Source organism: Elgaria multicarinata, chromosome 6, assembly GCF_023053635.1.
Source record: "Elgaria multicarinata webbii isolate HBS135686 ecotype San Diego chromosome 6, rElgMul1.1.pri, whole genome shotgun sequence".
Classification (NCBI taxonomy): domain Eukaryota; kingdom Metazoa; phylum Chordata; class Lepidosauria; order Squamata; family Anguidae; genus Elgaria; species Elgaria multicarinata.
Genome location: NC_086176.1, coordinates 28,179,534 through 28,205,377, shown reverse-complemented (window position 1 = coordinate 28,205,377; position 25,844 = coordinate 28,179,534). Strand labels below are relative to the sequence as shown.

The 25,844-nt window shown below is 44.9% G+C and overlaps 2 protein-coding genes across 2 annotated transcripts; one reads left to right on the top strand and one right to left on the bottom strand.

The window, feature by feature from the left end:
- Window positions 1–5,625: 5,625 nt before the first annotated feature.
- On the bottom strand, window positions 5,626–14,114 carry CETN2 (centrin 2). Its single transcript, XM_063129187.1, has 5 exons — window positions 14,011–14,114; window positions 10,897–11,055; window positions 9,650–9,778; window positions 8,560–8,697; window positions 5,626–6,499 (listed from the first exon to the last, which is right to left on the bottom strand). Exons 1-5 carry the CDS (start codon window positions 14,011–14,013, stop codon window positions 6,410–6,412), a joined length of 519 nt encoding a protein of 172 aa, XP_062985257.1. The 5' UTR covers window positions 14,014–14,114; the 3' UTR covers window positions 5,626–6,409.
- A 342-nt stretch (window positions 14,115–14,456) lies between these two features.
- On the top strand, window positions 14,457–24,859 carry NSDHL (NAD(P) dependent steroid dehydrogenase-like). The gene is made up of 8 exons (XM_063128533.1): window positions 14,457–14,578; window positions 15,379–15,477; window positions 16,241–16,402; window positions 16,790–16,936; window positions 17,505–17,633; window positions 18,336–18,478; window positions 19,774–19,876; window positions 22,658–24,859. The coding sequence occupies exons 2-8, from the start codon at window positions 15,457–15,459 to the stop codon at window positions 22,988–22,990; spliced, it is 1,038 nt and encodes a 345-aa protein (XP_062984603.1). The 5' UTR covers window positions 14,457–14,578; window positions 15,379–15,456; the 3' UTR covers window positions 22,991–24,859.
- The last annotated feature ends 985 nt before the right edge of the window (window positions 24,860–25,844 follow it).

The window sequence follows — 25,844 nt, the reverse complement described above, 5'->3', positions numbered from 1 at the left end:
ACTGAGGTGTCATCAATATGCGGATGATACCCAGCTCTACCTTTCCTTTTCATCAAACCCAGGTGAGGCAGTGACTGTTCTGAACCAGTGCCTGGGCACGGTAATGGACTGGATGAGGGCTAACAAACTGAGACTCAATCCAGACAAGACGGAGGTACTGTTAGCGGGTGGTTCATCTGTCCGGCGAGGTGATGTTTGCCCTGTCCTGGACGGGGTTGCACTCTCCCTAAAGGATCAGGTCCGTAGTTTGGGGGTGCTCTTGGATCCAGAACTGTCACTTGAGGCACAGGTGAACTCAGTGGCAAAGAGCACATTTTATCAGCTTAGGTTGATATACCAACTACGCCCTTATCTGGACAGAGATAGCCTAGCTACAGTTATCCATGCTCTGATAACCTCTCGCTTGGATTACTGCAATGCGTTATACGTGGGGCTGCCTTTGAAAACGGTCCGGAAGCTTCAGCTGGTACAAAATAGGGCAGCACGTTTACTAACGGACTGGCTGGCGAGATCACATTACACCAGTCCTTTTCCAGCTTCATTGGCTGCCAGTCCAGGTCCGGGCCCAATTCAAAGTGCTGGTATTGACATTTAAGGCCCTAAACGGTTTGGGGCCAGGTTATTTGAAGGAACGTCTCCTCCCATATGTACCTACCCGGACCTTAAGATCATCTACAGGGGCCCTTCTCCGTGAGCCCCTGCCAAAGGAAGTGAGGCAGGTGGCTACTAGGAGGAGGGCTTTCTCCGCTGTGGCACTCCGGTTGTGGAACGAGCTCCCCAGAGAGGTCTGCCTGGCGCCTACACTGTACTGCTTTCGTCGCCAGCTTATTCACTCAGTATTTTAACACTTAATTTTAACTTAAATTTAAATTTTACTGTTTTAACTCTGTATTTTAATCTTATATCAATTTTGCTGTGTGGTTTTATCCTGGTTGCGCTTTTTATACTGTATTTCGTAATTGTGTTTTTAACCTGTTGGGTGTTTCATTGTGGTTTTGATTTTTGTGAACCGCCCAGAGAGCTTCGGCTATTGGGCGGTATAAAAATGTAATAAATAAATAAATAAATAAATAAATTGAAAAGCTGTAACAAGTTCCTAGATTGTACCGTTTGTAAAATGGCTAAGTCAAAGATTGTGGATATTCCAAAGTCCAGGGATTGGAGAGCAAAACAAAAGTTGGACTTAGTGCACATGGATTTATGTGGACCTTTTCAAACAAGTTTTGTTGGTGCTAAGTATGCATTTGTATTAGTGGATGACTAGTCCAGGTACTCGTGGGTTTATTTTCTTAAGAAGAAAAGTGACTGTTTAAAATCTTTAAAGTCTTGGTTAAGATACGTAGAAAGATTTTTTAAACAAGTTAGAGTCCTTCAGAGTGATCATGGAGGGGAGTTTGTGTCGAATGAGTTCCACAAATTCTGTGATAAGCTTGGCATCAAACACAAGCTTATTAATCCGAAAACCCCATGGCAAAATGGAGTCGTTGAGAGCAGAATTGGCTATCTGCAAAGTAAAAAAGATAGTCTAATGCAAGACAGTGGAGCAGAAAAAGGTCTGTGGGCAGAAGCTTTTAGAGCTGCCAATGTATTGTGTAATCTTACTTGGAGTAGTGTGATTAACAATACACCTTGTTGCTTGATGCATGACAGGAAGCCTAGTTTGGCTCATGTCAGAACTTGGGGCAGTTTTGCGGCTGTAAATATTCCTTTATGTTTAAGATGTAAAGGTGGTGCCAAAGCTGTAAAGCTAAGATTTGTGGGATATCAAGGAACTAGCTGGAGATTTTTACAAGAAAATGGCAAAATCCTGATATCCAAGTCAGCTCAATTCTATGAACAAGATTGGGGGGAAATTCATTGGAACCCTAGTGTGTTAATGGAGCTGAAAAGTGCGGCACAAGTTCCAGAAGTTAAAGAGTTAACTGAGTGTTCTAAGCAGGCAGGGTTGCCAGATAACAGGCAGCACGAATCTGTGGGGGAAGGACGGGAGGAAAGGCTGTTGCCTAGGAGATCAGAAAGGTCAACAAAAGAAGTTCCTCCAGAGCGTTTTGCAGACCAGATCTTCTTTACGGGAGTAAATCCTCAGTCCTACACAAAAAGTTTGCCTTTAGAAGCTCAAGGGAAACTCAGTTACAGCGCCAATCGTGCCAGCTTGGCAGGCGGTCAAAAGAGTGCTGAGACACTTGAAAGGAACTCAAGACTGTCTTATTCTGACTGGAGAGCAGAATGAAGAAATAGAGTGTTTCACAGACAGTGATTGGGCAGGGTGTGTTAATGATCGTAAATCAACAACCGGTTTGGTAATTATGTATGGAAAATCGTTAATCACTTGGAGAACCAGAAAGCAGTCGTACGTGTCTACTTCGTCTTGTGAAGCGGAACACGCTGCTTTATCTGAGCTTTGTAGTGAATTAACCTGGTTCCTACAATTACTAAAGGATTTTGATGTTGTATTTGATCTACCTGTACCTGTGTATTGTGATTCTCAATCTTGTATCTCGTTGGCAAAAGCTGATATGTTTAAGACAAGAACAAAGCATGTTGCCATAAAATATCAGAATGTGAAGGAGCATGTGAACAACAAGACTATTAAGTTGATGTATTGTGAAACCAAAAATAATGTGGCAGATTTGTTCACGAAGCCAGTAGGAATGGTGAGACATTCAGATTTATGTGAAACTCTAGGTTTCAGGGAAAATAACTGAATGGTGCAAAGTTTATTTGCAATGTATGTGTAAATCTTAAAACTGTTGCCCTAATAAAAATGAAGGGGTGTTTGGGAATGGATTTTTACTGTCCACAGTTTTAAGTTCACCTTCCTGATGTAAGGATTGCAAGTTGTTCCATCAGCCACTTTAGGTGTCAAAGGTTAAGCTGACGGGTGTGGTGTGATTGACAATGCAATGTGTTAATTGTTTGAGGGAGATAATGTTTTGTATAAAAGTCTTCTGTGACAAACATGTATTCCCTCTCCTGTGTGATAAGAAGTCCGTTACGTGTGAGTATCAAATGTTATGCTGTACAATACTGATCTTCTAAACCTTATACCTCAGTAAACCGTTACTGAAGAAACTGCTGTGTGCTATCTCTGCGGCTAATTGTGCTTCTCTGAATCCCCCTGGCTGCTGCATACTCTGCGCTCTCTCCACCCGGAGAGAAAATTTCTTCCAAAATCCAACAGTTCCATCCGTTGCAGTAGAGCTATTGAGGCTGGTGGAGATGGGACTTGGACAATGTGCAATTGAGATACGTTGCTCGCCTGTGTAGTAGGACGGTGCAGAGTCAGCATCAAGTGAGCTGTCGAAGGCGGTCTCTCAGGAGAGAATGGCACCGATTGCTGAGGTTGGGTGTCAGTATCGGGCAGTGGTGGTCTCGAGAGAGAAGCAGAAGGCGCCTCTTGACATTGAGGAGAAAATTGATATCAGAGCGGAGGTGGAACTTGTGAGGGTTCCCCGTATCGATCCATGTCACGATGATAGTCATAGTAATGATAAGACAGGAGGGTATGGTGCCAGCCATTCGGAAAAATTGTCCCATTCTCGTGGTGATCGGTGGTATTGGTGCCAGCGATCGACACCGTGGTCTCGAGGTGCATAATATCCTTGGCGTTCAGAGCTGAACCATTGATTGTCCTGGCAGCCATGGGAATGTTGAGACTGCGTCGACACCCGTCTCTGATACACTTTAGGGTGGATTGCTGCATTGAGCAGGGGGTTGGACTCGATGGCCTTGTAGGCCCCTTCCAACTCTGCTATTCTATGATCTCTCCCTCCAACATTGAGGTCGGAGGCACAATATGCGGTCTCAGTATAGGTAGGTTGGTTTGAGCCGCTGGTACCGAGGTAGCTAGAACTTGAATCAGTGACCCCAGCAAGGGGGGGATTCTAGGCGGCGTACGCCTATGAGACAGTGATTTTAATTTATTTTATTTTCTTGTGCAGCTCAGTAGTCAGCTTAGTAGCTCGTGTTTTTTTGCCGTGGAGACAGTTAAGGATTTGCTTGTAGATAGCGAATCCTGGGCTGTGGTCATAGATGTGTCGAGATCATGATGCGAGGAGCTAACTTTGTCGGGTTTTGACATATCTGCCACTTGTAGTGCATTTTGCCACAACAAAGCGTGGAGGCGATCTGCTCTGTGACGCTTTGTCTTGTAAATTTGGAGCAAAAAAGGCAAGTCTCTACCACATGGGCTTCTCCTAAACACAATAAGCATAGGGAGTGCCCATCCAAGGGTGGGAGTTTGATGCTGCACTCGGCACATTTACGAAATGGGGCCTTCAGGGCCATGCGGCCCCAACTGCCAAAAATGAAAGTGATAGAGTTAAGAATAACAATATTTTTTGTAGAACAGCAAGAGGTAAGAAGAAAGAAATAGCAAGAAAAAAACAGGTAAGAAGAAGACCTTCAGCAATGTCTCAGATATAGAATCGCAGAAGTTCCCCACGACGCGTCCGACTGTAAAGCGGTGAAAAGAGAACTGAGGAGAGAGGCGGGAACCCGGGGACATGCGCAGTGGATGGTGGGGGAGGGGTTCCTGCCAAATATATTTCCTTTGGCTTTGGAAGATTCCTGATATGAGCTCCGCGCAGGCGCAGAGCCCATGTGTGTGATGCACAGAGACCACGATGAAGTACACTTTCCTAAAATGAGATAACCTATGAGCATTCCTGACTAGCTTCACAGAACCTGTTCTTATAGATTCACTTTTCAAAAACACTACAGCAATATAAACCTTATATTTCAGCTGTGAGTACAGTAAACTTCTATATAGAAAGGGGGATAAATCTCTACTCTGTGGTGGAGGCCAGCAGCTTTAAGTATGGTCACACCTAAGGCAGCTAGCTTTGATCCCTTCAGGATAACCCAGCATTACCTGTTCTCCTGTTTTTGAGAAACCACACTAAAGATTGTGTAGGCTTTCTTCTTACTACTTCTTACCTTCCTGTTCTCATTTGGGAAGCTGACATACCTATGCCATGGTAAGGACAAACAATGCAAACGGTGTGCAGCAGAGCTGGTGCTGTGTTGACTCAGGGGTTAAGAGATGGGGTCTGATTCTAGCACGAGAGATACTTACTTCAGGTCCTATTCTGCCTACAGATGTCCAGGTCTGCCTCGTTTGCCATAAAGCCGCCTTGCTTTTGAGAATCAGTGGCACATGTTGTCATTAATGTAACCTCTCTTGCTATTGCAGTAACGGAACAGCTATCGGCACTTGGTCAGCAACTAGTTTTCCTAGAGAGGTGGCTAGCCAAGGACATAACACCTACCCCTTAAACTGCCCTACCTGTAGCATTCTATCATGGTCACATTCTCCACTGTTCTTTTGACTTGACGTTGGCAACTGGGAGGCCAGCAAGCATCTTTCAGGTACCATTTTGCTCAAAGGCTTCCAGTTGCGCACCTCTACTATACAGAGCAGGGCTCATCCCCCTTCTCCCCTGCCCTCACCCTTTATAGCAGTACTTTGTTTCTACAGTGCTGGAAGCACCACAATAAAGTATCTTTTGTGATATTCGCATGGGATCAAATTACTGCCATGGATTGCAAGACAAATACAGCCACAGTAACAGGAACATCCGCTCTTCCCCCAAATCTGCCAGTGTAATGAAAGACACAGACAACTTTGCGGCCATGAACCAAATGACATCATATTTACATTTCATAGTTAAAAACACAAACCATGAACATTTGGGGGATGGGGGGGAACTGTTACAGGCTCCTTTCAGGCAATTTGGGCATTAAAGACACAGACTTTATATTCAATGCTTTTTCAAAAAAAGTGTAAAAGCTAGTAAGTGCACTCTTTCTTTTAAACCAAGGCTTAGATATGGTAGGCACTGCCATTTAATCTCAACATCCAGAATCAGGTCACTTCCTAGATGGCGGAGACAGAAAATGATCAACGTGAATCAGGAGCAGAACCTATACTGAAACCATCCACTTTGGCTTCTTTTCACTTTGGCACGTACTAAGTGCCGTTACAATGCAAGCTTTGGATACTTTAAAACAACAGTTTTAAAAAAGAAACGTCCTTGTTTCTTAGAATATCTAAATTGTCCCTGGCAAAAATAAAAAAATAAACAATACTTTGCAGAAGTCCTCCACAAATGCCTAAGTCCTCCTTCAAAAGGTAGCTTAACCGAGTAGGCCTCACATGACTGGATTTGATATTTACAACAATACGAGATGGGTCGGAGGAAGGAGACAGAGGAGAGAGTCAACAGATACCATGGTGTTAAAAAAAAAAAAAGCAAAAGCAAAAGCTGACTGTGAGGGTCATCTGAAAGCTAGTGAGATCCGGCCTGCTCCTCATCTCTTCCAAACAGGCACCACGGAGGCCAAACTCAGCCAGCAGACAAGGAGACTCGACAACACACACACACACACACACGGCACACCAAGCATTTCAGTAGAGACTAGTCTTCTTCATGATCCTCAAGAACTCCTGCTCGTTGACTTCCCCGTCACCGTCCCGGTCAGCTTCGTCAATCATTTCCTGCAGCATGACAAGGAATCAAAGGCAAAACCAAGTGAGCCAAAGGACTGGCTATGGAAGCCCAGGAAGAAGCAAGCTTTTCTTGCAAGAGGGTCTCCGAAAAGAGGCCGCTGAATATGCCCATCTGTCTTTGACACCCATTTTGCCCCAATGTGCATCAGTCTGTACACTGCTTCCATTTCCTGTACCATCTTATTATTTAATTAAAAGATGAATAAGGAGCCCTGTAGGGTAAACCCTCCTGAAGCGACTTGCAGCAAAACGTAGAAACCAGAATAAAACAGTAATAAAAACAATGATAAAATCAGAATTCGCAATTAAAACCAGACAGTACCATATACACAATGGCCACAGTGGAAACCTAACTCAAATACAGGCTCCAAACTGGTGAGCATTCAGGGCCCACTTGACTGATACCTAGTTTAGGAAAATCCTTTTGGAGCTCTTCACAATTGGCCTGGGATCTTGAATAATTTGCTATGGCCAGGCTTTGCTACATTAATGTATACACCTGTTTCTTGTTCATTTACAAATAGGATGAATTGCACCAACACCAATCTTTGTATAACACTATAGTTTCCTTGTCTCCACTGCGAAATCCATCTGTTGTCTCTTACCCTCATGCTTCCTGTTTGGTTAACCAGTCACCAATCTATAAGCAGGGCTTCTACCTTCTGTAAAGGCCCTGCTCCTGTCCTTTTAACAGCAACCCGACACATGAAAATTGAACAGGTGAAAATTTTCCTGAGCTGAAAAAAGCTATGGGAAAATATTCAACCGCTTAATTTGTGCATGTGGGTTGTTGTTAAAGACACAGGAGGAGAGCTAGTATAAAAAGCAGAATCCTGACCTGTGGTCAGCCAACAAGCTTTGTGGCTGGACAAGGATTTCAACCAAAGCCTCCTGAGTCAAAATCCAGCATTTCAACCATCACACCACAACGGCTCTCTATAAAAGGACCTGTTCTGCCTCACACTACAGGTAAAAAAATTGCTGGCTACTCCGATGAGGGGTTCAGTCATGCCAGGGGAATCATCCACAGGGGTCCTTCTTCGTGAGCCCCTGTCATAGGAAGTGAGGCAGGTGGCTACTAGGAGGAGGGCTTTCTCTGCTGTGGCACCCCGGCTGTGAAACAAGCTCCCCAGAGAGGTTCGCCTGGCGCCTACAATGTACTTTTTTCGTCGCCAGTTGAAGACCTTTTTATTTTCTCAGTATTTTTAACATCTAATTTAACTTAAATTTTAAACGTTGCTGTTTTAATTCCGTATTTTAACCTATATCAATTTCTGCTGCGTGGTTTTACCCTGGTTGTGCTTCTTATATTGTATTTTGTATTTGAGTTTTTATATTGTTGGTTGTTTTACTATGTCCTTCATGGTTTTAATTTCTGTGAACTGCCCAGAGAGCTTCGGCTATTGGGCGGTATAAAAACATAATAATAAATAAATAAATAACATGCTGACAGTAGTTGTAACCATCTTTTTGAAAGACAGAGAAACTGGCCTCAAAAGACAAACCCCAAAAGACTGAAAGAGCGGACTGTAAGAGAGCCTTCTCTCCCACAACTCATTCAAATATTGTGGGCATGTAAAAGCACCACTGAAACTGACCTAATGCCTTTCTAGTCCAGCACCCTCGTTTCCATAGTGACCAACCAAATGCTTCCAGAAATCCCACAAGCAAGGCAGGAAGGTGACAGCAGGCCCCTACTGTTGCCCAGCAGCAACCGCTATTCACTGCCTCTGAACACGGAGGTTCCATTCAGCCATCACGTAAGTACAGATTCATCGGGCCTAATAGGCTACAGAACTTGGATACTGGAAATGCAGTGCATCCTTAACAATGTAAGCTTGAAAAAAATCTCTAAACCAGGGGCAGGCAACCCAGTGCAGTCTGGAGTTTTTTGGACTACAACTCCTATAAACCCAAAACAGCATGGCCGATGGTTGGGGATTATCGAAATTATAGTCCCCCCCCCAAAAAATGGGAAAGCACCAAGTTGCCTACACCTGCACTAAACAGAACGGTTTAAACAGCGGCTCAAGCATTGGAAGACAGACCTGAAGCTCCTCATCTGTAAGATTCTCCCCCAGTTCTTTGGCCACACGTTTGAGGTTTTTGAAAGAGATTTTGCCGGTTTCATCATCGTCAAACAGTTTGAAGGCTTTCAGAATCTCTTCTTTTGAATCTTTTTCAGCCTAATTAAAAAAAAAAGAGAGATCTTCACAGGCATTTCGGAAAATTTGTAAGCAAGAAGGAAAACAGCTAGCTGTTGCAACATTAAAATATTTCATACCCATGTGAGATTAAAGTAGAGGCCAAACATTCTAACTGATGACTAATACAGTCTTTTAGAATACATGACACTTCGCAGAGTTTCATATGCAAAAGAGAGCTATGATCTTTTAGGGCAGATTCTGCCCTGCTTGATTGGACAGAATGAGCAGGTCTCCATGAGAGGAAGGCTTTTTGTTCTGCTCATAGAGTATAGCCAATACTCCCTATCCCACCAGGACAGAATTGCTGGGCTTTGTCCATACAGAGGCTGAAGGGAGAATCTTTAATCTTCATGGCTTTCCTTTCTATCTTGCAAGCAACTGAAGATAATAAGTAAAGCTCTGCCCCAGAAGAGAAGATTGAGGGGAGACATGATAGCACTCTTCAAATACTTAAAAGGTTGTCACACAGAGGAGGGCCAGGGTCTCTTCTCGATCCTCCCAGAGTGCAGGACACGGAATAACGGGCTCAAGTTAAAGGAAGCCAGATTCCAGCTGGACATCAGGAAAAGCTTCCTGTTAGAGCAGTACGACAATGGAATCAGTTGCCCAAGGAGGCTTTGGGCTCTCCCACACTACAGGCATTCAAGAGGCAGCTGGACAACCATCTGTCAGGAATGCTTTAGGGTGGATTCCTGCATTGAGCAGGGGGTTGGACTCGATGGCCTTATAGGTCCCTTCCAACTCTGCTATTCTATGATTCTATGATCCTGACTTCTGGATTTACAGCAAGACAGAGCCTTGTTTCAAATCACACCTTCTGCACACTCAGGTTTAATGTCTACGATGTGGAATTCCAAGTCTCTTTAAATAAAACCTCCCCCAAAGACAATAAAAAGTCCACATTCTATTGCAGCTGCCCCGGTCAACCTACCATTTTCTGAGTCATCACTCCTAAGAAGTCGTCATAGGTAATCTTTCCAGTTCCTTCCTTATCAATGTCTAAGATCATTTTCTTGATTTCATCTTTCTTGGGTTCAAAACCAAGAGCCCTCATGGCGACCTGCGAACAATGAAAACAGGCTGACATCTCAGCAGGAAAAGGAATGGCTAACTGTAAACTTTAATAGTGACAGAAGCAGAACTAATGCACCTGCGACTCAGCATTTCCTTCAGCAGACACAGAGATTTTCTATTATCACTAAGCGGTCTTATTGGTGTACTTATAAGAGAACTCCTGGAAATAGAGTACTCTCTCTTGTAACTGCCTGATGGCCAATATTCATGTCTAGATAAGGTGGAATGGGGACCAGGGAAGGAGCACACTGAGTTGCAACACTTTTTCTGAACTGACACTACACTACACTGCCACAACACCCTATCCACTCCAAGAGCCTGAAAAGGAGGAGAGTCAGCTGGTGCAACTCTTCATCAGGCAAGCAAATGGCCCTACGGAGATACAGATGGCTGTTCAACATTTAGACTAAAGCCACCTTTCATGTTTTTAACCCCACACAAGAGTAACGCAATCCTCCGAAAAACCAAGGACAATCATTATTAAAGACACAACGCTAATTACTCAGGTAGATTCCGGACTGGGACATCCCTAGCCGTGTACACCGAGTCTTCATATCCGAACTGCAACCAGCAAGCACAGACTCAGTTCTATGCAAGAAACACAGGCTCTTTGCCAACAACTTTGGTCTGATATAAACTGATGTCTTCCTATCAGAAACTAGATGGCAGATAGGGGTGGCTAAAAAGCAAAGTGGGCGGGGGGGGGAGCAGAAAAATTGGCACCTGCTCCTGTTTCCAGTTACATCTGTATCCATGCTAAGATAGATCCCCCCTGCCCTTGTCACTTCCTCCTCTCATCTAACAGCAATAGATGCAAAGTAGCTTTCATCACATGTCAACAATACTCACATTTTCCCAATGCACATAAGGCCAAAGAACGTGCACAAAAAAGAATACGTGAGGATAAGACAAAGAAAACAGAGTGGCCTTATTGAGACCCTATTACTTTAACCCTTACAACTCCAGTCTGTTCAGCAGCTTACAGTGTAACCCTATATACGTATACTCAGAAGTAAGCCCCACTGAGTTCAACGGGACTCACTCCCAGGGAAGGGTGTAAAGGAGTACAGCCTAGACAAATTTCAATCACGTTCTGCCGCTTGCCTTCAACTCTTTCACATCGATGTTCCCAGTCCCATCAGTATCAAACAGATCAAAGGCCTCCCGGATCTCCTGCTTCTGCTCTTCAGTAAGTTCAGTTTTGGGTGCTGCCTTCTTCCTCTGAACTGGAGCCCCCAGTGATGGCTTCTTGTAGCTGGAGGCCTTCAAACATGGATCAAAGACAGAAAATGAGAACACTGATACACAGCAACCTAGTTTTAATCTCCTGATACCTTTTTCTTCCTAAATATTCAAAAGACAGTGGTTTCACTTTTGAAACACTTCTCCAGAACCCGACCATAAAAAAGAAGCTACAACTCCCAGAAAGCCAACCTCTATTCTATATTGCAGATCTTCTCCATGGGCATACAGAAAGCAATCACAGCCCTACTTCCAAAAAACTTGGCTTGTAGGGAAGGATGATACAGCTAGGACAGTGAATTTCCCTCAACCAAGCTTCTCCTGCCCAACCTACTAGGCCTATGCCAATACAGAATAAGTGCAATGACTTAAGGCTTAGACCAATAATGCAGTTTCCAGATATTGTTGAATTAGATGTTTTTTGATTTTTTGTTGTTGTCCTAAATCAAATAGATTGAGCTTTACATCATTTGGATTATATGCATTTAGTTTAAATTTACCTAGTTAATAAATAAGTAGATCTAATTATTGTATGTTTGTGGTATAAATATTTAATATATATGCTTCCTAAGAATAGTTTTAAATCGATATTGTTTTTATGCTTTTGATAGTTTTACATTTTTGTATATCTGTTTTTAATGTTCATTGTTTTTAACTTTTGCAAACCACCCAGAGAGCTTCGGCTAAGGGGCGGTATATAAATGTAATAAATAAATAGCCACACAAAAGGGGCAATCATAACTTTAAAAGTATCTGATTTGAATGTAATCTAGTTATTGGGTTATTTGTTTTCCGAAACCTTGCATTTATAGAAATGGAAAAAAATTCTGCAGAAAAAAAACATAGTAGAAGATGATTTTTAGTTATAGGAAGTTTTCCACCCAGCATCTTTTGCTAGGTTAGCAAAGGAGATCCATTATGTTTTATTAAAGATTCTTGCATGTTGTACAAAAATGATTGAAATGAGGATCAAGTAGCATTTCAGAAAAAAAATGCTTCAAGGAGAAGGGGCACCATAGATAATTTTTGTAAACCGCCCAGAGAGCTTCGGCTATTGGGCAGTATAAAAATGCAATAAATAAATAAATAAAGCTGTGGAGTCTGCCCTTTGGAGTCAGCAAAACTGTAACATCCCTCATATGGGGAAGAAGTAGTGAGGGAGACTGGAGCAGGCAGAGACCATCGGAGCCTGCTTCAGTTGGACCCCGCCACACAGAGCTAACACCTTCACCCTGTGGGGGAAAAGGAGGTGTTGATCTGCCCCTTCACTGAGAGATGAGAGGACGGAGCAGGGCCTTCCCACCAGCCTGAACAGTCTCCTTCAATTATTTTTATTTTCTCCCTCTTCCCTCCCCATCCCCTTTTCCTTGCGTGTCATGTCTTTTTTAGAATGTAAGCCTGAGAGCAGGGATTGTCTTCTTTACTGATCAATTGTAAGCTGCTCCAAGAGCCTTTTTGGCTGAGGTGCGGGATAAAAATGCTCTAAATAAATAAATAAGTTATGACGTCTAAACCAGAGTATGGGACAATCCTTCAAATTAACTGTCACCCATAGGATCAAGGTGTTTCTCCCAAACACACTGCAACTATCCCAGCATGCAGGTTCTAATGAGGGCTGCCTTGGGGAAAGATTGCATTTCAGATTCACATGTGGGAACCTGCTATGACTCCTACATGACAATTTTAAGAAATGCTTACATTAAAAATGCAAACAGTTCCACACCTGTTTTAACTATCCTGGCTCTCGATCGAGAAACACTATGGGTTCTCTTAAAAAGTAATTTAATTATCACAGTTGTATCCTCCTGGCTTTCCTGCCTGGTGCTCAAAGTGGATACATGGAATTCTTTCATTTTATCTTCACAAAAGCAAGGAACTGAAGCTGGATTTCCCATATCCAAGACCAACATTTTAGAGCTTACCCACCACAGCACACCAGAATCACAAAGACTCTGATTTCCTAGTGTACATTAATGGCTAATGGGCCATTTAATGAATTAGGAAGCCCCTGGCTTGAATCTTGCCTGCCATAAATACACTATTGGCAAGTCACTACACCTCAAACCCCATCACCCAATAATATGGGGATAAAAATACTGCCTACTTTACAAGGTTGTTGTAAGGATCACCAAGAGAATATGCCTAACACTGAGTAATCTCAAGTAGCGTTAGTACTTTCATAATGTCAGGTGGCTTGGGAGAAGACATGACAGTTGAACTGTCTTAACAATGCAATCCTATGCATGTCTACTCAAAATTAAGTCCAACAGTGCTTACTCCCAGGAAAGTGCGCACAGGGTAGCACACTTAGGATGCACCCTTAAGTTGACCCTGGGTAATTTTGCTGCTATCCACAGGTTGGGGGATTTTTGTTTCCAGTTCCCACAAGTCAGATTCAGATCCTGTTTACACTGTATTGGTCAACTTCTGTCTGGGCTGTACTACTTCAGGGTTCATGCATCGGAGGACAAAACTAAATGTTGGTCCATACCAACGCAGAACAAAACCAACTCCTGGCACTTAGAAAAGTTGCTTCTGAACAGGCTCCAGCTCAGAGCTCTCCCTGACCTGCTACTTTTCTACATGCAAGGATTTTCAATTTTGGTACAGAAACAGCTGTACCACCTCAGTGAGGACTAGGAGCCGTCACCTGCAAGATTCCGACCAACTGATCAATGCAAATGAGAAGTGGTCTCGCCCCGCATGCGTAGTATAGCAAAAAAAAAAAAAGAGAGAGAGAGAGAGAACAGCCAATAAATAGCAGCGCCTTAAAAGTCTTGGGATGTATGAAGGGGCGATGTTGCCCCCACCACCACCACCGTAATAACAAGAACCAGTCCCCCCCTCCCCGCGCCCATCACGAGAAGCTTCAAAACCACATGGGGCCAAGACTGTCCTTCTTCCCCGCCTGGAGGCGAAGCCCCACAGAGGGCCTTCTCCCCCCCCCCCCCAACTCCCGGCCGCAGCCGCACTGACCATCCCGAGCCGGTCCCGAGGCGAGCGGGGGAAGGGAGGGGGGAAACGGTGAACTCAACTGTCACCACAGCAGCACCGCCGCTGCTGCTCAAGATTACGCCTCCCTATTGGCTCCGCTTCCCACATGCCAACCCGGTAAGCAACCGCTCTCGCAATTGGGCAGCCGGAGGAGAGCCGCACTCATCGGCGATTGGCTTAGGAAACAAAACAGGCCTTTGGAGGTGGGACTTCCATCAGGAGAGCCCGATTGGATGCAAGGGTTGAAGCGGAGGAGCCAATGAGCGAACAGCCCGGTGCTCGGCCGATTCTCAGCCTAGGGGCGGGGAAGAGCAGAGGGAGAGGCTGTCAGGATGCCGGGCAGTGATTGGCTGGGCGCTGGGGTGGGCGGGCGAAGAGTATCATTAGAGGCAGAAGCGGTTTCGCATCTTCCTGGCGCTGTTCGGAGCCTGAGGAGGTTCTGGGGTTACTGAGCTTGGGGGTCCCCAGTGCTGGAAGCCCCCTTTTGGCCCCAATCCAATACCTGCCTGCTCAAAAGTAGCCCATTATATTGAAAAGGGCTTACTTGTAGGTAAGTGTGCATAGATCTAATTCATTAAATGCGCCTTTGTTTTACTGCTCCTTGTATTGTTTTGTATCGTTGCTGCAGCTGAAATTGGTTCTTAATAGGGTCTTTAAATGCAATTTTTATTGAGACATTTAATTATATTAAGCACTTTGTTATTTATTCATTCAGTCGCGACTCTTTGTGACTTCATGGGCCAGCCCACGCCAGAGCTTTCTGTCGGCCGTCGCCACCCTTAGCTCCCCCAAGGTCGAGTCTGTCACCTCCAGAATATCATCCATCCATCTTGCCCTTGGTCGGCCCCTCTTCCTTTTGCCTTCCACTTTGCCTAGCATCAGCCTCTTCTCCAGGGTATCCTGTCTTCTCATTATGCGGCCAAAGTACTTCAGTTTTGCCTTTAAAACCATTCCCTCAAGTGAGCAGTCTGGCATTATTTCCTGGAGTATGGACTGGTTTGATCTTCTTGCAGTCCAAGGCACTCTCAGAATTTAGTGTTATTCATAAGTCTTGTGGCAATGAGTTCCGCAACTGAGTTCTAGAAAAGAAGTGCTTTCTTTGGGTTGCCCTACTTTGAGTAGACCTGTTGAAATGAATAGGATGTTAAGACTAATATTGAATACAAACCTTTTTCTTTGTCTGGAACCTGTCTTGCTCATCAGTTTAACAAGAGGTAAAGCTTTTCTTTATAAAAACATTTTTCATAAAATAGATCTGGGATGACTTGCAAACTCAACTTAAGCTAATACTTCTGCAATGTGCTCTACACAGATGGTTCACTTGCTTCTTGCATGTGTTTAAACCCACAGAAAAGTCGGAGAATTCCCATGTTTTTCTAGCGCTCCCCTAAGAAGAGTTTGCCACACCGTCAAAGGAGTTGCCCTGGGATGGCTACCCGACTGCGGCCGGTAAGCTGGTTTATTTCTGAAGCTGAGAACTGCCCTTGCTTAATTATAGCATTTCTTTGTTATTTAAAGTAGTAAATTTATCTATTTGTTACATATTTATACTACCCAACAGCTAAGGCTATCTGGGCAGTTTACAATTGAAACCATAAGAAACAAAAAATAGCAGACTGATTTCTGTGACCTTGTACCACCCAGTGGAAAATAATGTGTTTTTGAGCTGGCTATGTGATAGATCTGTGAAAGCCCAGCCTTGCTATGAGAAACCCCTTGTGATGCCTACATTTCTCCCAAGCACATTTTCCTCACCTTTTCAGGTAATTTTTCTGGGGGAATGATAACACTTGCTTTAGCTTTGATTTTCAAATGGGGTTCTTATCAGAATGAATTTCTTCTAAAACCTTTCCTCTTTCCCAAAGTCATGTGCGCTCATTTACGTATTTAAATTAGTTTTATCCTATTCCTCAGCGAAAAGCTCCTGAAATTCAATAAAACAAGATAGTCCCTGATCTCAGGCTTACAAAGATACGACTCTCAAGGAAAGAAGGTTGAGGAGGGAAGATGAAAAAATATTTCAGCAGAGGTGGTGGAATGGCTGTGCTCTTCTCTCTCTCTGTACAACCTGCTGGAATGTCTGCTGCTGACTATTGAGAGAGGAGGTGGTCTTTCAGCTGGGTTTGCGAACATCCATGGGTTCTGTGGTGCGCTTCTGGTGTCTGTTGTGCGCAGCTCTGCCACTACCTTCTCCTTTTGGTATTGTTTACAGGCCAGTAAGAAATGTACTGTGATAGGTGGCTCAGGCTTCCTCGGTCAGCACATGGTGGAGCGCCTGGTGGAGAAAGGCTACTCGGTCAACGTCTTTGATATCCGCAAGAGCTTTGAGAACGACAGGGTGCAGTTCTTCCTGGGTGACCTCTGCCGCCGAGAGGTAGGGGTGGACCTAAGCTGGTGGGTGCAGAAGTGGGATCAGTAGAGGCTGGTGGCTCAGATGTCAATGGGGAGGTGAATCTGCTCTGGGATTCAGTCACAACCAGCCAGAACTCTAAAGGAGCTATCCAAGGTGCGGAGTTATTCCTAACCTTTGTTACGACAAAATCTTTTTGTCTCTGTGCCAATGCTGCCTTTTTGTAGCTCGTCTCTTGGGGCATTGTGCCTGAACTGGCACTGATGGACAGGATCTATTATTATTATTATTATTATTATTTACATTTATATACTGCCCCATAGCCGAAGCTCTCTGGGCGCTTTACAAAAGTTGCGGCTACTGCAATTCCCGAAGGATCTTGCTTGTAACCATCTCTTCTGTGTCCCCCAGGATCTGCTCCCTGCTTTACAAGGGGTGACAGTTGTGTTCCACTGTGCGTCACCAGCACCTTCCAGCAACAATCGAGAGCTCTTCCACAAAGTCAATTATTTGGGGACCAAAGCAGTCATTGAGGCTTGTAAGGAGGCTGGGGTTCAGGTAAGGGCAGTGCTGGAAATCTAAAGCAATGATCGAGGCAAAGAGCTACAATGAATCTTCTCGACCTTTGTGTGAACACTATTACCTAAAAGAGGGGTGGACAACTTCAGGCCCAAATCTGGCCTGCTTGGTCCCTGTCCAGTCCTCTGGAGTTCTCCAGATGGCTCTGCTCTCTTCCTGAATGTGGCAACAAAGAATCTAGGGCCTGGATTCGCTGCTGCTTCTTTCTTTTTTCCCTCTTCCCTCCCAATCCCATTTCCTTTTGTGTCGTATCTCTTAGAAGGCAAGACTTATGTAAGCCATTTGAAGAGGTATGGCTGAAGAGTGGGATAAAATATACTTTGAATAAATAAGTGAATAAATAATTTAATTATACTCAAACAACTTTTAGTAAATATTTTCTCTGCCCCTTAGGGGAGCGGAATGCTGGGCTAAATAAACTGGGACTTCATCCAGCATAGGTCTTGCATTTTCCCAGTTTCTGCGCAACGTTCTGGGACTTTCTGTAAATCTCTTCTTTTCTTCTTTCTTCCCCCCTCCCCCTTTCATCCCCTCCATCCTACGACAGAAACTGGTCTTGACCAGCAGCGCCAGCGTCGTCTTCGAGGGCACGGACATAAAAAATGGAACTGAAGATCTTCCATATGCAAAGAAACCCATTGACTATTATACAGAAACAAAGATTCTGCAGGAGAAGGTCTGGATGTGTGTTTTTCCTAAAGCAGGGGTGGGCAGTCCAAGGCTTTCTGACTCCCCAATTTTTCCATTTTAGTAGACTCTCAAGGTTCTAGCCGCAATATCCCAGATTTGACTGCATGAGCAGTATCCGACATTGTCATTCCGCGAAGTCAGCATCATTCCGCAAAATGCAATGAAAAGATTCAGTGCTTGCTGAGCTCTACTGAATCTTTCCGTTGCACAAGACGTTGCACAGGAGGGGCGTGCACAGCGCTAGTGCAATTCCACTTCTGCAGTCATGCTTGCGCAATGTAACTTTCGATGGATTCTTCTCTTGTGCAGAGTACAGAACCTGGTTTCCACCAGCACAATGCCATTCGTGCTAACGGAATGCACAGTTGTATAGTGCCCCTAGAACCCCTTCCCTGTTTCAAGCACACGTACATGCATGCCTATATACTCTTCCTTACCAAATTGTCCAGTCACTGAGGTCATCAGATGGGATGCCCCTGGTGGTTCCACACGGCTCTACGACCCTGTAGGAATCCACTTGGAGTAGAGCCTTAAGTGTGGTGGCTCCTTTTCTGTGGAACTCCCTGTCTCTGGAGGTCAGCACCAACAGCACCAATGTTGTTTTTCTGGCAATTGCTGAAAACCTTTTTAGTTCAACCGGTGTTCCTTGATTGACCAACCATTACTCTCCCATCTTTCTGTTTTCTAGGAGGTGCTGAGTGCCAATGATCCAGGGAGGAATTTCTTCACTGTTGCTATCCGCCCACATGGCATATTTGGCCCACGGGACCCTCAACTGGTTCCCATCCTTGTGCAGGCAGCCAAGAGTGGCAAGATGAAGTTCATCATCGGGTAAGTCCCCCTGGCAGTTCATAGAGTAGCACAGGCTGCTCTCCCCTCCCCCCCTCCCCCCCAAGCATTGTGCACCATGGAAGCATCACTTCTGAGCATGACAGCCTTGAATAATGTGGAGGAGGGCCACGTAAACTGCCTTCAGTTCCATTGCATCAACTCTCCTGGAGAAAGATTTCACAATATTAATCCAAATACCACGCTGTTTAATTCCCCAATAAAGCATTGGGAGAAAAGTGCCTATGATGTCTTCCTAACAGTTCTAAATCTCCAGCTAATAGGAATCGTACGGTACCTACCCTCTACAACAATTATATGTTTTTAATCAGTCTTATGCATTTTATGATGTTTTTGTATTGAATGTTGTTCCCCACCTTGATCCAGAGGGAGAAGTGGGTAAGAAATATGATGATGATGATGATACGTACGTATTTGGGGGCGGGGAGGCAGGGATATTAATGAACAGAATGCTACAAAGTATTAAAGAAGGCAGCTCTTCGGTTGTGTGATTTTCGTTTTCACTTGAAGTTGATGTAGTCTGAAAATGTGTCAATATACAACTGAACCACCTTGTAGCACCTTTTTTTTATGCCTGGCCGGTGAAACATGCGAGGGCAACCCTGGAGACTTGACTCCTGTTGCGAATAGATTCAGGGGAATTGTTTTTGATGGGGAGAAGTTTCACATTTCCTCTCCACCCTTTATGATCTTGGTGATGCTTAAGGCTCCTTGCAATTGCTGTTAATATTTAAAGTGCACACACACACAAACCGAAGTCCTGCATGTTAATTGCATCCACGCAATCAGCCTCGCAACTCGTTGGGCTGTCTGTGTTCAAGAGCTTGGCTCTTGCATGTTGATCTCAACCTCAACCAGAATCCTTTCTCCCTCTCTCAACCCGGGGTCATCCCATGAAACTGATTGGTGGGAGATCCAGGAGAAATAAAAGGAAATACTTCTTTCACACAGCATTTAGTTGAATTATGGAACTCACTACCACAAGATGTAGTGATGGCCACCAATCTGGATGACTTTAAAAGGGGGCTGGATAAATTCCTGGAGGCGATGGCTATCAAGGGCTACTAGCCCTGATGCTTGTGTGCTATCTCCAGTATTCGAGACAATAAGCCTGTGTGCACCAGTTGCTGGGGAACATGGGCGGGAGGGTGCTGTTGCATCATGTCCTGCTTGTTCATCCCTGGCCGATGGCTGGTTGGCAGAGTGCTGGACTAGATGGACCCTTGGTCTGATCCAACATGGCGTTTCTTATGTTCTTTCCCCTCTTCTCTGCATAGCGACGGGAAGAACTTGGTGGATTTTACCTTTGTGGAGAACGTGGTCCATGGACACATCCTGGCTGCGGAGCAACTGCAGAGAGATTCTCCCCTGTGTGGGAAGGTGAGGCCTTCTCTTGTCGCACGTGGCTAGAGGCGCGTAAAGGGGAGTCCCCCTCTCATCTTGCATGTTGTGCCTTTTGCACCTTTCTCATTCAAAACTCTCCCAACGTCTGGGCCCAGCACCCCTTTGCGCTTGCAGAAGCTGTGAGAGATGTATATATTATTGCATTTATATCCCACCTTTTTTCCTCCAAGGAACCCAAGGCGGCGTACATAATCCTCCTGCTCTCCATTTTATCCTCACAACAACCCTGTGAGGTGGGTGGGGCTGAGAGTCTGTGACTGGCGCAGAGTCACCCAGTGGGTTTCCATGGCTGAGGGGGGACTAGAACCTGAATCTTCTGACTCCCAGTCCAACACTTTAGCCACTACGCCACACTGGGATGCTGGGCTATTTCATCAACCCTGCTGAAAGACTGCTTGCTTCCCCCCCCCCCTTTTTCCATCTTCCCTCCTAGAGATGTCAAACTTCCAGAAATTTTGAGGCCGTGGGGGGAAAAGCATTTCCCCTCACTTTCTTTCTTTTTATCCCCAGAAAAATTGGAAATTTTGGAGGAACTGAAATATATGCAATACTTTTTCTTTTTTCTAGTGCTCTTTACAGTTCAAGTCATTTTGCTGCTTTAAAACAGCCTTCCCCAACCTGGTGCCTTCCAACTGTTTTGGACCTCAGCTCCCATCAGCCACAGGCAGTATGGCCAAAGGTCAGGAATGCTGGGCACTGTAGTCCAAAACATCCAGAGGATATCAGGTTGGGCAGCCTTTCAGTTCCTGGAATTATTTTACATATAACTTAAGTTTGCTCATAAAATAACCATTGTATTTTAACAATTCTTAAAGTAAACTCAATCAATTTCTAATCATTATCTGAAGAGCTTAGAACTACATTAAATAACTGCTACAGCATCAAAAACGCAGGATTCTGGAGAACAAAGCCAAACTGTCAAGAATTCACAATTGATGTCAACGGTGACTTTGCCTGCATATTGGGAAACTGAGCACAAACGTCTATCAGTAAAATATACTTTAGATCAATAATTTTAATAAGGAATGAAAATAACTATGCTGGGAATCTTACACAGAGGATTAAAAAAACATTTCCCCTATAGCTTCATTATTTCCAGACATTTTCCATCAGTAGTCTTCCTAGAAAAATGTTGTTACATAGTTTTTAGAAATCGTGTGTGTGCGTGTGTGTGTGTGAAGGCTGGGTAACAATATATAAATTGTCTTAAATTTTACAGTGGCTCCATTCTTTCCTGGATGGGCGGACCCAGAAGGTGGTACTGGGGACTCCTGTTAGACTCCTTGGCCGTTGGCCTGTGGAGTCCCTCAGGGCTCTGTTTTGTCCCCCATGCTATTTAACATATACATGAAACTGTTGGGAGAGGTTATCCGGAGTTGTGGGGTGCGGTTCCACCAGTACGCTGATGACACCCAATTCTACTACTCCTTTCCACCCAATTCCAAGGAAGCTGTTTCTGTTGGCAGTAATGGATTGGATGAGGGTGAATAAATTGAAGCTTAATCCAGATAAGACAGAGGTGCTCCTGGTCAGTCGAAAGGCAGATCAGGGAATAGGGATTCAGGTTGTGCTGGATGGGGTTACACTCCCCCTGAAGACACAGGTCCACAGCTTGGTTGTATTTCTGGATTCAGCCCTGAGCCTGGATGCTCAGGTTTTGGCAGTGGCCAGGAGTGCATTTGCACAGTTAAAGCTGGTGCGCCAGCTGCACCCGTTCCTAGAGATGTTGGACCTGGCCATGATGACACATGCCTTAGTTACATCCCGATTGGATTACTGTAACGTGCCCTAGGTGGGGCTTTCTTTGAAAAGTGTTCGGAAACTCCAGCTGGTTCAAAGAGCTGCAGCCAGATTGTTGACCGGGGCTGGTTACAGGGAGCATACAACTCCCCTGGCTTCCAGTCTGTTTCCGGGCACAGTTCACAGTTCATATGACCTATAAAGCCCTATATGGCTCAGGTCCAGGTTATTTGAAAGATCGTATCTCCCTTATGAGCCTGCCCATGCTTTGAGATCTTCTGGAGAAGCCCTTCTTTCAGTCCCACCATCTTCACAGGCGCACTTGGTGGGTACATGGGAGAAGGCCTTCTCGGTGGCTGTTCCAGTGCTTTGGAACTCTCTTTCCGGGAAAGCTAGACTGGCTCCCTCCTTGATGGGTTTTCAGAAGCAGGCTAAAACTTGTTTGTTCCAGCAGGCCTTTGGAGAATAATCTGGCCCTCCATCTATGTTAAGGGCTTATAATTTTGTTGTGTATTTTAAACCCTTTTCCCCCAAAATGTATGTTTTAAACTTTGTAAGGCCACCTTGAGGCCCAGAATTGGGCAAAAGGCAGGATACAAATAAATATAATAATAATAATAATAATAATAATAATAATAATAATAATAATAATAATCTAAAAGGTTGGGGTTTTTTTGTAATCTGAATGGTCAATTTTTTTCTTGTTTCTCCCCCCCCCCCCATCAGAACACCTCATGGAATGGGGGGAAGAGAAAACGTTTTTTCACGTATTTTTCTGGCCCTTCACATCTATATTACCTCCCTGTCCCTTCTCCCTTTTGTGCTGTGTCTTTTTAGATTGCAAGCCAGGGAGTGCCTTGCTTTTATTGATTTTATGGAAGCCAGGATCCTTTTCCAGTTCAGGAACAGGATTAAAAAATGCTTCAAATCTATAATAAATGGGGGGGGGGGGGACATCCAGAGGCTTTGATGACACTAGCTAACCGCTCCGTTCATTAACTCTCTCATCCCTTACAGGCATTTCACATCACCAACGACGAGCCGGTCCCTTTCTGGGCCTTCATGTCCCGCATCCTGACGGGGCTGGACTACGAAGCTCCCAAATACCACATCCCCTATTGGCTGGCCTATTACTTGGCCCTCCTCTTGTCACTGGTTCTGCTGCTCCTCAGCCCCCTTGTTACGCTCAGTCCCACCTTCACCCCCATGCGGGTGGCGCTGGCCGGGACTTTCCATTACTACAGCTGTGAGCGAGCCAAGAGGGACATGGGCTATAAGCCATTGGTCAGCCTGGACGAAGCCGTGGCGAAGACCCTCGAGAGCTACCCACACCTCCGCCAGGCTGCGTAGCGGCCTCGAAGCCCAAGGGGTCGCCGCCTTCAGGATCCCTGCTATGGACTAGACTTCGTCCAGTCTCTCTCACCCTTCGCTCCAGAGCTCCCCAGAGGCCACAGTCCAAAATGCCTTTTGTCATCCCAACCTCTTGAGCTGAGCTGATCTTTACAGCATCTCTGAAATGCCAGCTGCCCTGGTTGGACGAAGTCTGGTGCATTTCCTGAGCTTGCTCAGCTCCGAGTGGCCCTTTTACCAGCCGGGCTTGTTTGGAGAACAGTGAAGTGAACAAGGTGTGTTTCCCTGACTGTTTTCTTCTTCTGGGGGGTGGGGAGCTGGTGATATGGGGACTGGCTGCTTTCCTTTTTGGTGCGAGATCATGTTCTGGGCCTGAGGAGGAAGCTTTTTATTTATTTACTTCATTTTTATCACTTTTTAAAAATTATTTGTCTCCCACAGCAGCTCACGTCAATAATTTTTTTAAAAAGTAAACAGGCCCTGCTGTCAGGCTTGCAAACAAGACGCCCAAGGGAAGGGGAGTAGAGAGGAAAGGCAGATGACAGGGAAACAGTTTTTCAAGGCTGGAATAAGATAGTTTGGCTCTAAACAGACAGTGAAATGCACTTCAAGCCAGGCTGAATAGCAACCGGAGGGTCTTGTTCCTTCGGCCGATGATCAGGGCCAAAGAGCTCCATGACCAATTTGCCTTCGTCCAGGGATTCTTATGGGATGGAATTCAGGTATTCTGTTGGGCCTACCTAGACCACCCCCTAACCAGCCCCACTCAATTTTCCCCAGCACAAAAGTGTCACCAGGAATGCAGGTTGTTTTTTTTATTGATTTCTGCTCTTATACAGACAGAGTTTTAGTTTAGGAACAGCTCTTTGACATCAAGCCTTTTGTCTATTCCGTTTTTCAAGGAGATTCCTAGTGTAGAACAAACACAAAGCATACCATTCTGGTGAAAGCAGGAATCAGACCAATGTTAAGATACATTTCTAGCAGCAAGGCTGACAAAGAGCAAAAGATCATAGTTAATGGGATTTTTTGCTAGGTGGGAAGATGTATCCTAGTAGTAGAAAAAAAATATTTTTGTAGCTTCGCTAATTTGATGAAGTTGGAATTTCCCTCTTCTTCAAGTGTCCACCAGTAAACTGGCTTCAAACTTCCTCGGAATGGATAAACATGGGTTGGGATTTAAGGTGGATTTGCTTGCCCCCTAGTACTTAGGCAGTAGATGGGATATAGTCCTTTTATACAACATCCTGATGTAACCTCATTCAGGGGAGTTAGTCTGAGCTCTGGATATCGCAGGCTTGATTGACAGCGTGGATTTTTTCCCCAATGTTTGCAGTCCTCCAGAACTTTGGTGGCTGCCATAGTATTTCCTGATTTTGATTGTGCCTTTTATACTGGAAAAGAAGTCCTACAAGTCCCAGCATCCTCTAGGCAGCACGGCTGGTTGGGGAATGCTGGGAGTTGTAGGCTTTTTTTCTGGCTAAACATGCATAAGACTGTGCCATAGCTGACCTTGGGCAGGCAGAAATCACACTTCAAAGTCCCGTCCTTCTAAGCGAAGGGAAAAAAATACAGTCCAGTAACCTCCAGTAGGAAATTGTCTAGCAACCTGATCCAGGTATGTTGGCGATCTGCTCTTTGCCTTGCAGTTTAATCTTGGGAATGTTGAGCAGTTTCGGGATGATGTTAGTGCCTCACCTTTCAAATCAGGAATAATTTGGAAACAGGAAGCTAGAGTTAGTTTCCAAAGTATCGGGATGTCCCCTAATACGAGAACGGTGCAGTAAAACGGTGCAGTTGGGTCCCAATCTTCATGCTTTTTCTAGCTATACAAATAAATTACACACTGGCTCTGCCTTGTTCTTAAAACTTCTGAGTTCTTTTTCCTGAGCACCTTGTGACATATTTCTGTTGACCCTGTGTGCCTGTCCTTTTGCCTGTTATAATTTAAGGCAGATCTGTACATTTTATGAGAAACACCATAAACATGTAATAACATAAAAGATCCCAGCTGACTGAGACCCAAAAGTCCATCTAGCTCGGCCAGCCCCATATCTCAGGGAAGCCTGCCAGAAGAGCATGAAAGCAATAGCCCTCTGTTTCCCCTCAACTGTTGTTACTCAGGTGTACATTATTGCTATGTTCACAACAAACCTATCCATAAACTTGTCTCGCTTTGAAAACCATCTGAACCAGTGCGTTGGGCTCCAAGAATGTTTATTCTTGAGAATAGGTGATGACCTGGCGCTCACGCTGCAAAGGCAGGATCACACTGTGCCACATTCAAACTACAGCATATATAGTCCGGGTGTTACATGTCATTTGCCCCATCTAATTGGTCCACCTCATCTGTTACGTCACTTGGGCATGCTCAGTTGCGCAGGGGCACTCGAGCGGTGGCCACAGGAAGGAAGTGCAATGGGAAAAAAATGCCTGGACACTGCCATTACTACGTGGAAAATACCGGTGCCCAGATGTGCTTTGCGTCATCTACCTGAGTGTAACCCTGGTGATGTTTGGACAGCTAGGCGGGGCGGGGGGGATTGGATTCAATGGGATTAACTTAATTGGTGTCTTCTGGCGCTGGCGAGCCTAAGGGGCTTAGTGTGAGCCTATGTGCAGTTTGCATGGGTATGAATGGAGCTCTTACTGAGGGAAGGGGGGTACCTGGCCACTCCCCCTCCATGCCTTGTACGCCCATTCACTTTTTCTAGGTGTCCTCATTTGTCTCCCTTCCGCTCCCGGTGGATCAGTCTTTCCTCCCATTCAGCTGCTCCAGTGGAGCGTGGCTCTGTTTACATTCCACAGTCAAGTGACCATGACGCCGCTCCCAGCCGCTTCTGTCAGCTATTAA

Coding starts and splice junctions, on each gene's coding strand:
- CETN2 (XM_063129187.1), bottom strand. Junction 9,779..10,896: donor TCGATGTGAAAGAGTTGAAG/GCAAGCGGCAGA, acceptor CATTGTTCGCAG/GTCGCCATGAGGGCTCTTGG. Junction 8,698..9,649: donor GAGTGATGACTCAGAAAATG/GTAGGTTGACCG, acceptor TTTTTTAATTAG/GCTGAAAAAGATTCAAAAGA.
- NSDHL (XM_063128533.1), top strand. CDS start 15,457: ATGGCTACCCGACTGCGGCCG. Junction 18,479..19,773: donor AAGATGAAGTTCATCATCGG/GTAAGTCCCCCT, acceptor TTCTCTGCATAG/CGACGGGAAGAACTTGGTGG. Junction 19,877..22,657: donor ATTCTCCCCTGTGTGGGAAG/GTGAGGCCTTCT, acceptor CATCCCTTACAG/GCATTTCACATCACCAACGA.